This window comes from Triticum urartu, chromosome 7A (assembly GCF_056163025.1).
Source record: "Triticum urartu cultivar PI428250 chromosome 7A, HENAU_Tu73, whole genome shotgun sequence".
NCBI classification, from domain to species: domain Eukaryota; kingdom Viridiplantae; phylum Streptophyta; class Magnoliopsida; order Poales; family Poaceae; genus Triticum; species Triticum urartu.
Window position 1 is genome coordinate 126,365,715 of NC_141879.1, and position 13,790 is coordinate 126,379,504.

The 13,790-nt window shown below is 47.2% G+C and overlaps 1 protein-coding gene, 1 long non-coding RNA gene and 1 pseudogene across 2 annotated transcripts; 1 reads left to right on the forward strand and 2 right to left on the reverse strand.

Moving 5' to 3' along the window:
• Nucleotides 1–533: 533 nt before the first annotated feature.
• On the reverse strand, nucleotides 534–7,027 carry LOC125520513 (uncharacterized). Its single transcript, XR_007288694.2, has 2 exons — nucleotides 6,718–7,027; nucleotides 534–1,062 (listed from the first exon to the last, which is right to left on the reverse strand). It is a non-coding gene; the product is annotated as an uncharacterized LOC125520513 (long non-coding RNA).
• LOC147958468 (uncharacterized) lies at nucleotides 1,604–3,861 on the forward strand (annotated as a pseudogene).
• A 252-nt stretch (nucleotides 7,028–7,279) lies between the features above and the next one.
• Nucleotides 7,280–7,984, reverse strand: LOC147958469 (uncharacterized). Its single transcript, XM_087532149.1, has one exon. It carries the CDS (start codon nucleotides 7,982–7,984, stop codon nucleotides 7,280–7,282), a length of 705 nt encoding a protein of 234 aa, XP_087388275.1.
• Nucleotides 7,985–13,790: the final 5,806 nt, after the last annotated feature.

A 13,790-nucleotide genomic window follows, 5' to 3' on the forward strand; every position in this document is an offset into this window, starting at 1 on the left:
TCCAAGTGCTGGACTCACTGAGCAGAAGTGCGAACTAAGATATTCAAATTGTTCCCATTTATTTTTCTTGCTAAATTCCGGTGCACTTAACAATAGCACCGCCACTAAAACTATGTTGCTTTCCCCACCTTCTTGATCACATCCCAAGTTTGACCAGCAAAATCATTAGTGGGAAAGAGAATAATGCACAACCCACACCATCCTCAGACTCCATTTGTCCCATTACAGCTACCAAAACTGAATGTGGTAAGATACACTATCAGGGAACTGGAACTTTAATCATTGTTACCGGCGACATTTCTTTGCAGCGGCACTTGACATAACCATATGATGTGCTAGACAGTCAAGATGTAAGAATACCAATTCTCATAGCACAGTTTGCAGAGCTAAAAATCAAAATGAATGGAATCTGGCTTAACAGAGTGTGATGATTTTTTCAATAGAACCGACTGATCCATCAATGTTAGTGCTTTTTTTCTCTAATACGCCGGAGTGTGCGTATCATTTTATATAGAAGAGGGGGAACATCAATGTTAGTGTTAATCACACCATTACTTCATTTATTTTAGGAATACTGGAAACACATTATCGTACTGATTCCTTTGGACTGGTTGCCTCTGCAGCTTTGTGTGCTTGCTTTCAATGGTTCAACATGAATAGGATTTGAACAAAGGCCAATGTTAAATCTAGCAAAAAACTGAAAAAAATAAGATCATATATGGATGAACGAGGCACGGAGTATAAGATCAAGGAGAGGCTACGCCATGTGTATCACCGTCGCGTAGAGGAACAGCGGCAGCGACTTCAGTGCCCTCGGCTTTGCATCACTGACCACGAGGAGGAACGGCCGCAGGGGCATATGCGTCCCTCAAACGAGGTCGAGGAACAGAGGCAAGGATTTGTCGGCATATCGACATTTGCAAATGCCCCGCCAGAGAAATCCATTTTCGCGGCCGAGCCCGCTGTGTCCCACGCCACCACCGCTGCTCCAGGGAGGAGATGGACCCTGCCGCCGCAGCTGACGCAGGCCAAGTGCGTTGCGTCCGAGCTGTCACCGCTGCTCTACATGTATCAAAATGAAATTTGCACAAGAAATTGGAGTAAAATCTAGCAGGTATTGTTTACTTCAGAAACCACAAGCTTCATCTCGTTAATACATTTTTCTAGAATTACACTACATCAGGCAGACTCGGCTAGCTACTGATCTGTACGACGGCAAAACTGAACCGAACCCCTAAACACATGGAGAAGATGAACAGAAAATAGAAAGGGGATTGCATCACCTTACTGCTGCCGTGTTGTCCACGGTAAGCACTGATCGACACCAAATGCATCCAATCAGCCAGAAAAGCACCTAATCTAAACCCCAATGGTCTGCATCAACGGAAACACGTGAAGATGCATATAGAAGCATCCACCACTACGGTCCCTATCTTGTAATCCCCGCATCCAACCAACCGGCAAATCTATCAAACAACACCAGAACACAAAGGAAGGAAGAATGAAGGAGGGAGCAAATAGATCGTACCAATCCATCGAGAGACAGCCGCATCAACCAAAACAAAACCGAACCCCAACGGGCCGGCCGAACAGCGAGTCCGCAATGGCCCCGGCGCCGTCCATCCCACCGCAACAGCCGCACACAGGGAGTCATGAGAACCAGGGCAAACCCTAGACCTGAGACAGCCAATGCCGTCGGTGAAGACGCGGGGTGATTTGCCCCGTGCTCGATCTGGATGGCACCTATGGCCCACCACGATGTGGGGGCAAGCGGCAGGAGACACGCGAGGAGAGGACCGCGGGCGGCGACGACGTGGGAGGACGGGTGGCGGCGGGGCGGCGAACCACTTGGGCGGGGAACGGCGCGGGCGCGTGCGTGCGTGCGTGCGTGCGTTAAACACGGGAGGATTAAGAGCCATTACATTTTGTAAGTGGATGGGTGTGATTGTCTGGTTCTCCGCCCTCTCGTGCTTTTATAGTGGTAGTAGATAGTAGATAGTAGATAAGACCAAAACCCTTCTCTCCCAAAAAAAAGAGAGCAAAAGGACAAATCTCTCGGCGGCGGAGGCGGTTTGATCTCATCGGCGGCGATCTACTCCTTCCTTCACCACCCGCCCTCTCCCTTTCTCTCTCCAGTTACAGGTAACGCCGTCCCTCTGATTCAACCGGTGGGGATTTGCCCCCTCCCCTCCCCTCCCATCTCCATGTGCACATCTTGTTCAGGGGTCTCGCTAATTCCTGCTGTTAATTATATATCAGATCTGATGCAGGAGCGGTCGATCCATCTGTGGCCATGTCGTCGGCCAACGCAACCTCTTGTGTTTATGGAGAAATTTGGATCTACGTATGCAGACACTATCTGTTCATCATATATGCTCTTTGGTGTGCAATTTTTTGCCAGGATTTGCCGTGCTTTTAGCTGCTAAAGGAATTTGTTATTCGACAACATAGATTGCCATGAAAAATGTTTGATTTTTCCATGCTCTCCCAGCCAACGTCAGCACAATAACGTTTTTCCAACTAAATAAGCCTTGCATTTTCGGACAGGGGGTGGGGGGTAAAACTTGCACTGCATATTTTATTCATTATACGTTTTGCATTATAACAGCCAGTTTGGTAAAGTGTAGTACTCCCTCCGTTCAAAAATATAAGAACGTTTTTAACACTAGCATAGTGTCAAAAACGTTCTTATATTCTGGGACAGAGGGAGTAATATAAAATACTTTATTTAGGGATCATTCTTAATCGTCATATACCCTCTAGTTTGCTCAAGCAACCTCAACTGCATTGTGCTTACACCTTAATTTCTCTACTCCATGCATGCAGTGACGGCTTTGCCAGACTGCACAAAGGGGATGATTTCACTTCTAGCCCATCATCAAATACTCTCCAGGAGTTCGGTGATGTTTGGCTTGCTGCCGCTGAGCGCCAGCTCAGCCTCAGGCCCAAGTCGCCGTCCCCTGAGGAGCTGACGGAACGCAGACAGGAGCGTAAGCGCAAGGGCTTGGTCATAGCGCTCAACACATATGCCAAGCGAAACAACATGCAGGCATGCAAAAAATCATAATCAGAGTATTTATGTTTGCTTGTGTTTTTGCTTAACCACCTTAAGTTGTGTTCGGGTTATTATATGGAACTAAACGGCTGTCGTAGTTCATTGTTTTAACTACTCAAGGTTGGCTAGAAAATCACACCCTAATTAAGTATTTTGCGGGTTATGGATGCAAATCATGCGATTTGCTGCTGACCGAATCTATTATACTAACATATGTCGTTTCTATTTCAGCTCACTGATTTAGAATTCGTGGAAGAGAAAGAGAGGAACCAAGTCTATGGACGCGGAGCACTATATGTGCACTCCAACTTTCTGGTGAAAGGTTCAGATGGCAAACCTACTATGTTCTTTGCTGAGATGCATCCTGACTGCACACAGGAAGAGGATGTTGTCTGCTGCACTCCTTTGGAAGAAAACGACTATGGTAACTATATGCTTGGGTGGAATCTCCATGCTTTTTCACTAGTCATCTACTCCCTCCGTTCCTAAATATTTGTCTTTCTAGGCATTTTAAATGGACACAACATACGGATGCATGTAGACATATTTTAGAATATAGATTCACTCATTTTGCTCCGTATGTAGTCATTTGTTGATATCTCTAGAAAGACAAATATTTGGGAACGGAGGGAGTATGTGCTAATATATACATTTTTTTTCCACATATAAACAAGGTCATTGTGTTTGAGTGTGACGATCGAGCAAAGGAGCTTAGGCATCCCTCGGGCGGTGGCTACTTGGGTGGACATGATGAGATGATTTTTCACTTTGAGGAGCTGGACAGTGATGATGACTGTTTTATGTGAAAGGAATCTATATATCCAACACAGAACCACAGACTAATCTGTTTGGTCTTGGATGTGGATTTGTGTCTCTCAGGTGCCACGCACCCCTATACGAATATACTATAAAAAAATACCAGGAAATTTCAAAATAATCTGGGATTTAGGGATATCAAAATGGGTGTCATTCTACTCCCGTGTTTAGTTTCGTGAGGAATGTGTGCCCTTGGTATTCTCGGCAAAAAAGTCAAAAAAATTCTCTGTGTAGAAAAAACTGTTTGGATGGATCGTATGTTGGACCGTATTTTCGTCGCCACGAATACCACGGGCATCCATTCCTCACGAAACTAAACGCGGGGGTAGAATGGGCAACCATGTTTGATATCCCCAAATCACAGATTTTTTTGAAATTTCCTGGTATTTTTTAATACTATATTCATATAGGGGTTTGTGGCACATGAGAGCTCCCATGCATTTCCCGTTTGGTCTTTGTCTACTATATGGTTCAGGTGTATGGCGAGAAGTTCTTTTTACAGTGTGGCAAGAGGTGATGCATGTGACATGCAGGGTGTAAAGGAAGGAACCGAAGCATATGTATCTTTAATATTAACTGAAATTATGCCTGAATGGGTGCAATAAGTTATTGTAACTGAACGAGTGTAGGATGATGTGTCAGAAGGAGCTCCTGATTTGTGTTTATACATGGGTTGGGACTTGCGGTATTTCAATCTTTACTTGGTGGCCATATTCTCCTCTTTTTACTTGGTGCGACCATGAAGAGAGAGATAACATGGACATATTATCAACTTGGTAGGGATTATAGCCATTCAAGAAAAAAAGTTGGAGCATCTCTTTCTTTGTAATTTGTGTATCATCTTGTCCACTGCAAACATCTATTTATAATTTTATGAAAAGAAAGAGAGACAGAGGAGTTTGGCCGACAAGTGAAAGAGGATTATAGTCGAAATGATCCTAACATATTGAGTTTCAGCCGTACATTTTTCTTTCAATTCGGTGAGAAGGCGAATTGCTTTTGAAGACATAAATGTACAGTTCAGTGAGGGTATCATGCCATGTAAACAGCTGAAACCTTCGAAAACATACTCGCTGCGCTATTCATCGATCAAAAACGATATATGATAAACATGGCTCACGTCTCTATTCATTGATCAAAAACAGTATATCATAAACATGTACGGCAACCAACATCATGGAAAGCATGATAATTGCTATTATAAGCCAACAAACTGACTACTTGTCGTACTATGTGTTTTTCCACGCTCCACAAATATGTAGGACGCCGATATCAAACAGCGTGGTACGGGACGTGTGGGCAAACTCTCCAACGCCCACACATTAGCCCCGTCCTACGTGGCATGCAAATTCTACCTCAATGTGTCAAGATTCGCGCAAACTAGACTGAACGATGATCCACGCGTGTGGGCGAGTTACAAAACTGCCACACGTGTGGGTGTTAGTATTTCCGATTTTTTTTACAACGAACTCCTATATTATGCGCATGCATTTTCCCATCATGCATATTCCTGCGTTTTTTCGTGTTCCTACCTTTAAGTGGTCTCTTTGACTCGGGGAAATACAAAAGGCGCATAAATAAGTCTCATGAACTCTTGTATCCTATAGAATTACAAAACTACATAAGTTTATGGCTCATTTGACTCAAGAAATTTCATAGGAATTTTGGAGGATTTTGATTCTTAAGATATTTTTTTTCTATGTTGGTTGTTTAATTCACGTGGTCAGAATCCAGAGGAACTTTTCCTTAAGATACGTTTGTACCATGTTTTGGAGAAAATTTTCTATTCACTCAAACCACTTAGTATAAATACTTTGATTTTTCTGTGTATTAAACACCCTTTCATCCGAAATCTCATAGTTGTCTAATCCTAGAGGATTCAAGAGGACATGACACTACAATCCTATGTTTTGAAAATCCTACAAATAAAAGAGGCCCTTAGAAGGAAGAGTGTTTGATAGCACAAGAAAAGCAAAGTTAACTTTCCTCCAAAACAAAGGAATTCTGCCAAGGAATTCCAATGAAAAAAGCCACAAAGATTCCAATCCTCCAAATCAAACAACCATCTAGGAATGCCGAGGAAGAGGACGAGTCCTCCGTCTTTGAGATGGAGAATGCCTCCTCGAAAGATGATATGCCGCCACCGAGGTAGACCGGGTGCGTCCACTCTAGGCGGTGCTCGAGGCATCCGCCACCGACCCCTGTGGTCACTTTGCACATTGTAAATGGCCTCTAAAACTGTTTGAAAGGATCGATCTCTTGTGAGAGAACCTGTTAGAATTGGGACAGGAACCCGCCCATATCAGGTGTATATACACACATGAACCAAAGGGCGTTTCCTGTTAGAATTGCTCTTACATATACATGGATTCCTCTGGCCGTGCAAAAAAAGAAAAACATATCCGGAGTCCAGACAGGAACGAGTATGGTACGGTACGACATAGCCACTGGTCACTCTTTCACTCTATGTCTCTCTTTTGTATATCGAGCTCAGCAGCTGGTGCATCCGTCAGACTCTCTCTTGTGCGGGCGGACGTTGTATAGATCGAGCAGATAGCAGCCGAATCGGGGATGGATCGACGTGTTGTGGATCGGCGAACACTGGCAGCAGGGGTAGAATTAGGATCTAGTAATTCCCAATCGGTCGACGGAAAGAGGAGTTGAGGTAGCTAGGTTCGCGCGTGGGGTCTGGACTGGACTCGCTCGATCTGCAGCTCGCAAGTCTACACACGGACGACCCATGGGGTGGGATGGGATGGGATGGATGGATGGATCCACGCGCCGGAGCGAGCGCAAAGCCAGAAATTAAAGGGCTCGTGGAGGGAGAAGCATATATACGTACGTACCAGTCCGGGCGGCCGGCCGGGGAGCGCCGTGCCTCCTCCTGATCCGTCTGGCCGGCGGCATATATGTCGGTCGATTATCTGAGATTAGCAAGGGCCCGGCCGGAGATCCACCCAGAGAGACCCCGTCTAGCGCGAAGTCCTTCATCCTCTGTCTGTCTAGATCTCTCCCCCATCCCCATGGGAGGCCTCCCTCAAAAGTGACTAGGGGAGTGGGAGACCGGCCGGGGGAGGAAGAAGATGTGGTACTCTACTCTACTAAGAGCATCTTCAACAGCCGCGCAACGCGCCGCGGGCAAAAAAGGCATTTGCCATGCGCCGTTCGCCTAGTTTGGCGCGGCCGGCAGGGGTGGCTCCAGCAGATACGTCAAAATTAAGCGCGCGCGTAGCTTCAGCGGTCATGCTAAAATTCAGCGCGTGCTAAACAGTACGTACATTTTTTTAATAAAATTCATAGATAAAAAAAACGATACATAGATATTTTACATAGTTCCATAGCATAGATAGATAAAAATTATTTAGATAGTGCAAGGACATAGATAAAAACTACTAGTGCAGCTACAGCCTACTCCCAGTCGCCGTCGTCGTCGTCATCGTCGCCATCCTCGATGGTCTGATCCGAGGTATCGAGCCACATGTCTTCACAACGATCATCATCATATGTAAAGATCGTCTCACCACCATTCTCAACTACATCGCACTGGGATAGTGCCAGGGCCTTCCGCCGACGCCTGTCCAACCGCTCAGCGCGGCGCCTTTGCGTCTTCTCCTCGCGGCGCCTTGCCGAGTAGGCTTGCTCGTAGGATACGTCCTCCGGGTGTTGTTGGCGCCACTCCGCCATGACCCGCTCGTCCTCATGGGCGACGAGGAGGCGGTTCTGCCGCTCAGCGTGCTCCGCACGGTCTTGTGCCGTGCGAAGACGAGGCGGTGGGGCGACGTCCAGCGCCTGCTGCAGCGTGTGGACATCGTGGAAGTTCATCTGCTGGCGCGGCCTGCCTAGGCGCCACGCCGCCGCATCGTACGCGTGGGCGGCCTCGTGCGCCGTCTCGAAGGTGCCGAGGCCGAGCCGGAGTTGGCCGGACCGTATCTCCGAGTAGAACCCGCCGTTGGGGCGCTGACGGACGCCGCGGTAGCCCGACACTCCTCGGCGGCGCGGCGGTATGGTGGCGGGGCGCTGGAGCGGTGGCGCGGGTGGCAGCGGAAGCAACCGAGGAAGCGGTGGAGGGGCGTGTGGCAACGGAAGAGAAAGAGAAGCGTGTGCAATAGGCATGTGGCGCGCGCCGCATTTTATAGGCGCGCCGGAAGCGGTGCGGCAAAAAAAGCGCGCGACCTGCCGCCTTTTCCCGCGTGCGCGCAAACCGTTCCAGCGCGCGCGATTTTCCCGCCATCGCTGGAGCGCGCCGAAACGTCCCGCGCGCCCAAAAGACTCGGTTTACCGCGCGCGCTTTTTAGCGCAGCTGTTGGAGATGCTCTAACCAGAGGAGAGGAGGGGAGGGGGACTGAATTTTAGGGCAGCACCTGGCCCACATGTAGAGGGAGGGAGGGTACGCAGTAATTTCTGTGCTGGACGTGACAGGTTTCCCCTTCTCGCTTAATTTGGCAGGTGGGGTAGACGGTAGTGCATGAATGCGTCATAAAGGGTCTACGTATTCACCCCCTGCGCTGCACTGTCTGTTATGTCCAGGTGGAAGTACAGTAGGTAAGGCTGGTCGTAATGCTAGTATCATAACTAGTATCATGCATGCTAAGGGCATCTCCAACAGTTGTAAGATAGGTGTTAGTAAATTTGTCACCTAGGACATAGTGATGATGTGGCATGTAATAAATGTAAAAAAAGAACAAAGTTGTATGTAGTTTAACCAACAACCTTTGCACAAGCTCCTAGGTGAAACAGAGAGCAATCACATTTATTTTCTTACCATCTATTGAATAGCTTACATACAATCCATTGGAGTAGTTGTATGATAACTTGTTGGTTGATGCCATGGACATTCTACCAACAAGACTAACATACAACCTGTTGGAGATGCCGTAGGCAATTTTGATGAGGTGTTATAACATTAAATGAAGAAAGAGAGGATGGAGTATCATATCATGATACCGTATCATAATAAATGATATGTTATTTTGTGTCATGCATGGCAATAAATAGAGTATTACATGATATTAATATATGATACTATGCATTAGAGAGGTAGTATCATACAATAGTATCATATGCATGATACTACTATACGATACTCCCCATTACAACCAGCCTACTCCCCATTACATATGATACTATTGTATGATACTATCTCTCTAATGCATAGTATCATATATTACTCCCTCAGTCACGATTTAAAAGGTGGTTATCTATTGGTTGTAGGATGGGCTAAAATATAGCATTCACCCTACGCATGCATATAAAAATAGTATATCAGAGTACTAATTAGCTACTAGAAATAAATGCAATGCGCCCTAAACCTTGTCTATTATGGAAAAGCACGCAAATTTAACTGTGCCTTCTAAACCGTGACGGAGGGAGTAGTATCATGTAATACTCTATTTATTTCCATGCATGACACAAAGTAACATAGCATTTATTATGATACGGTATCATGATATGATACTCCATCCTCTTTTTCTTTATTTAATGCCATGACACCTTATCAAAATTGTCTAGTTGGCATGCATGATACTAGCTATGATACTACCATTAGGACCAGCCTAAGGCTAGTCATAGTGGGAGTAACTTAGCTAGTAACATAGCGCACTTCGAAAAAATTCTGCTTATGTGGCAAGTAATTAATGAGAGATGGTAACATAATATGTTACTGTAACATAGCGCTTTCTAAGACAAGATGAGTCTACGAGCTAATAAATGAAGCGATCTATGATACTACTATTATGTTACTTTGCATTATGAAGGTAGTAACTTAGACTAGTGTCATATGCATGACACTAGTTTAAGTTAGGCACTAGTTTAAGTTACTCCCCACTATGACCAGCCTAATAGTAAGGTGCATTTCCTTTCCAAAGGTCATGGTGATCGTAATGTCCGGTGATTACGGAGGGACTGTCGAGGCGAAAAGAGGGCGACGCCCGACGTACCGAGATACTGGCCTGCCGGCGATCTACCCCGGCGAACGGAGTAAGGAGGGCGGAGGTGTCGAGGGCGAAAATCTTTTGGGAGAGAGCGTGGTATCGCTGAGGCTGCGGGAGGCATGGTTACGGGAAAGGGAGCTGGAGAAACAGATCGCCATGCATGGGGAGAAGATCAACGAGACGAAGTCTGGGATTGGTAGGAGATCACGGATCTTTGATGGGGCCGGTTGGGAAAGAATCAGAGAGAGGATACATGCGACGAGGAGAGATCTCGACTATGGTTTGAGTAGGAAAGTTTCTAGGGTTGCGGCCCTGGGATCACCCAGCAAAAAGGATGCAGATCCACCTGACAAGGCGAATAAGCCAACAGATCAAGAACATGGGGGAAGCGATCAATCTAAGGAGAAGAGATCCCCCTTATGGACAAGAGAATCGCGGAAATCAGATTGGGTGGTGTCCTGTATAAAGATCGGAGATGTGCAGGAAGAACCTCCACAACCTGCGCTCTACCCTCTCCTGCATCTGCGTGCTCCTCCCTCGTGCGCGCAATCCCCTGAGATGGCGAACAAGGAATCACGGAAGGACAAGGCCCCCATGGAGGCCGAGGGTGCCTCGGGCCATGCTGATGGCCGATCCATGACGGGGGCGATGCTCCGTGGTGACTCCTCCCGTGGTCAGGGGGACAAATCATCCATGAGAAGGCTTGGGGCAGGCAGCGACATTGTTGCGCCAAGGTTCCCGACTCGCTACGACCCCCGTGTGGAGGGGGTGGTGGAGCTGGATCTGTCAAAGGAGCGAGCAGCGATGAAGTTCCGGTGGGTTGCTGTAGGGCTCTTCTTCTCGCCCCTGCCCTTCAGTAACGAAGGGCTCTTTGGTGAGCTCAAGGGTAAATGGGGCCTCCGTGGAGGCATGGACTACAAGCCCCTGAAGAACAACCGCTTTCTCATCGAGTTCGAGCGGGAAGGAGATCGCCGTTTCATCCTCAACAACGGCCCGTGGACGCACCAGGGGGATGCATTCCTCATGGTGACTGTGGACGGCGGCGCCCCACCGGGCGAAGTGGAGGTTGCACACATGCCCATCTGGGTGCGTGTCCATGACGTGCCCCCCATCATGCTTGATGAAGGCGTTGCTTGGAAGCTCGGAGCAGAACTGGGTGAGGTGTTGGAGGTAGACACAGATAGTAGGGGCAAGATATGGGGGGATTTCATAAGGATCCGAGTTAACCACGATGTAGATGAACCTCTCAGAGATAAAATTAAGTCGCGTGACACCACTAGTGGTAAGGTGTTCTCACTAGAGGTTAAATATGAGAGAGTGCCACGTTTCTGTGGGTTTTGTGGTTTCCTTTGAAGGAAATATGCCCTAGAGGCAATAATAAAGTTATTATTTATTTCCTTATTTCATGATAAATGTTTATTATTCATGCTAGAATTGTATTAATTGGAAACATAATACATGTGTGAATACATAGACAAACAGAGTGTCACTAGTATGCCTCTACTTGACTAGCTCGTTAATCAAAGATGGTTATGTTTCCTAACCATAGACAAAGAAGTTGTTATTTGATTAACGAGATCACATCATTAGTTGAATGATCTGATTGACATGACCCATTCCATTAGCTTAGCACCCGATCGTTTAGTATGTTGCTATTGCTTTCTTCATGACTTATACATGTTCCTATGACTATGAGATTATGCAACTCCCGTTTGCCGGAGGAACACTTTGTGTGCTACCAAACGTCACAACGTAACTGGGTGATTATAAAGGAGCTCTATAGGTGTCTCCAAAGGTACATGTTGGGTTGGCGTATTTCGAGATTAGGATTTGTCACTCCGATTGTCGGAGAGGTATCTCTGGGCCCTCTCAGTAATGCACATCACATAAGCCTTGCAAGCATTACAACTAATATGTTAGTTGTGAGATGATGTATTACGGAACGAGTAAAGAGACTTGCCAGTAACGAGATTGAACTAGGTATTGGATACCGACGATCGAATCTCGGGCAAGTAACATACCGATGACAAAGGGAACAACGTATGTTGTTATGTGGTCTGACCGATAAAGATCTTCATAGAATATGTAGGAGCCAATATGGGCATCCAGGTCCTGCTATTGGTTATTGACCGGAGACGTGTCTCGGTCATGTCTACATTGTTCTCGAACCGTAGGGTCCGCACGCTTAAAGTTATGATGATAGTTATTATGAGTTTATGCATTTTGATATACCGAAGGTTGTTCGGAGTCCCGGATGTGATCACGGACATGACGAGGAGTCTCGAAATGGTCGAGACATAAAGATCGATATATTGGAAGCCTATATTTGGACATCGGAATTGTTCCGGGTGAAAATCGGCATTTTACCGGAGTACCGGGGGGTTACCGGAACCCCCCCGGGGGTTAATGGGCCTACATGGGCCATAAGGGAGAAGAGAGGGGCCGGCCAGGGCAGGCCGCGCGCCCCCTCCCCCCTCAGTCCGAATAGGACAAGGAAGGGGGGGGCGGCGCCCCCCTTTCCTCTTCTCCCTCCCCCTTTCCTTCTCCAACAAGGCAAGAGAGGGAGGAGTCCTACTCCCGGTGGGAGTAGGACTCCTCCAGGCGCACCCCTTGGGGCCGGCCGCACCTCCCCCTCCCTCCTTTATATACGGGGGCAGGGGGGCACCCTAAGACACACAAGTTGATCTTCGTGATCGTTCCTTAGCCGTGTGCGGTGCCCCCCTCCACCATATTCCACCTCGGTCATATCGTTGCAGTGCTTAGGCGAAGCCCTGCGCCGGTAGAACATCATCATCGTCACCACACCGTCGTGCTGACGGAACTCCTCCCCGAAGCTTTGCTGGATCGGAGCTCGGGGTGCGTCATCGAGCTGAACATGTGCTAAGAACTCGGAGGTGCCGGAGTAACGGTGCTTGGATCGGTCGGATCGGGAAGACATACGACTACTTCCTCTATATTGTGTCAACTCTTCCGCTTCGGTCTACGAGGGTACGTAGACATCACTCTCCCCTCTCGTTGCTATGCATCTCCATGATCTTGCGTGTGCGTAGGAAATTTTTTGAAATTACTACGTTCCCCAACAGTGGTATCAGAGCCTAGGTTTTATGGTTTGATGTTATATGCACGAGTAGAACACAAGTGAGTTGTGGGCGATATAAGTCATACTGCTTACCAGCATGTCATACTTTGGTTCGGCGGTATTGTTGGATGAAGCGGCCCGGACCAACATTACGCGTACGCTTACGCGAGACCGGTTCTCCCGACGTGCTTTGCACAGAGGTGGCTTGCGGGTGACAGTTTCTCCAACTTTAGTTGAACCGAGTGTGGCTACGCCCGGTCCTTGCGAAGGTTAAAACAGCACCAACTTGACAAACTATCGTTGTGGTTTTGATGCGTAGGTAAGATTGGTCTTGCTTAAGCCCGTAGCAGCCACGTAAAACTTGCAACAACAAAGTAGAGGACGTCTAACTTGTTTTTGCAGGGCATGTTGTGATGTGATATGGTCAAGACATGATGCTAAATTTTATTGTATGAGATGATCATGTTTTGTAACCGAGTTATCGGCAACTGACAGGAGCCATATGGTTGTCGCTTTATTGTATGCAATGCAATCGCCCTGTAATGCTTTACTTTATCACTAAGCGGTAGCGATAGTCGTAGAAGCATGAGATTGGCGAGACGACAACGATGCTACGATGGAGATCAAGGTGTCGCGCCGATGACATGGTGATCATGACGGTGCTTCGGAGATGGAGATCACAAGCACAAGATGATGATGGCCATATCATATCACTTATATTGATTGCATGTGATGTTTATCTTTTTATGCATCTTATCTTGCTTTGATTGATGGTAGCATTATAAGATGATCTCTCACTAATTATCAAGAAGTGTTCTCCCTGAGTATGCACCATTGCCAAAGTTCGTCGTGCCCAGACACCACGTGATGATCGGGTGTGATAAGCTCTACGTCCATCTACAACGGGTGC

Excerpts from the sequence above, each read along its gene's own strand:
- LOC147958469 (XM_087532149.1), bottom strand. The coding sequence starts at position 7,984 with ATGCCTATTGCACACGCTTCTCTTTCTCTTCCGTTGCCACACGCCCCT.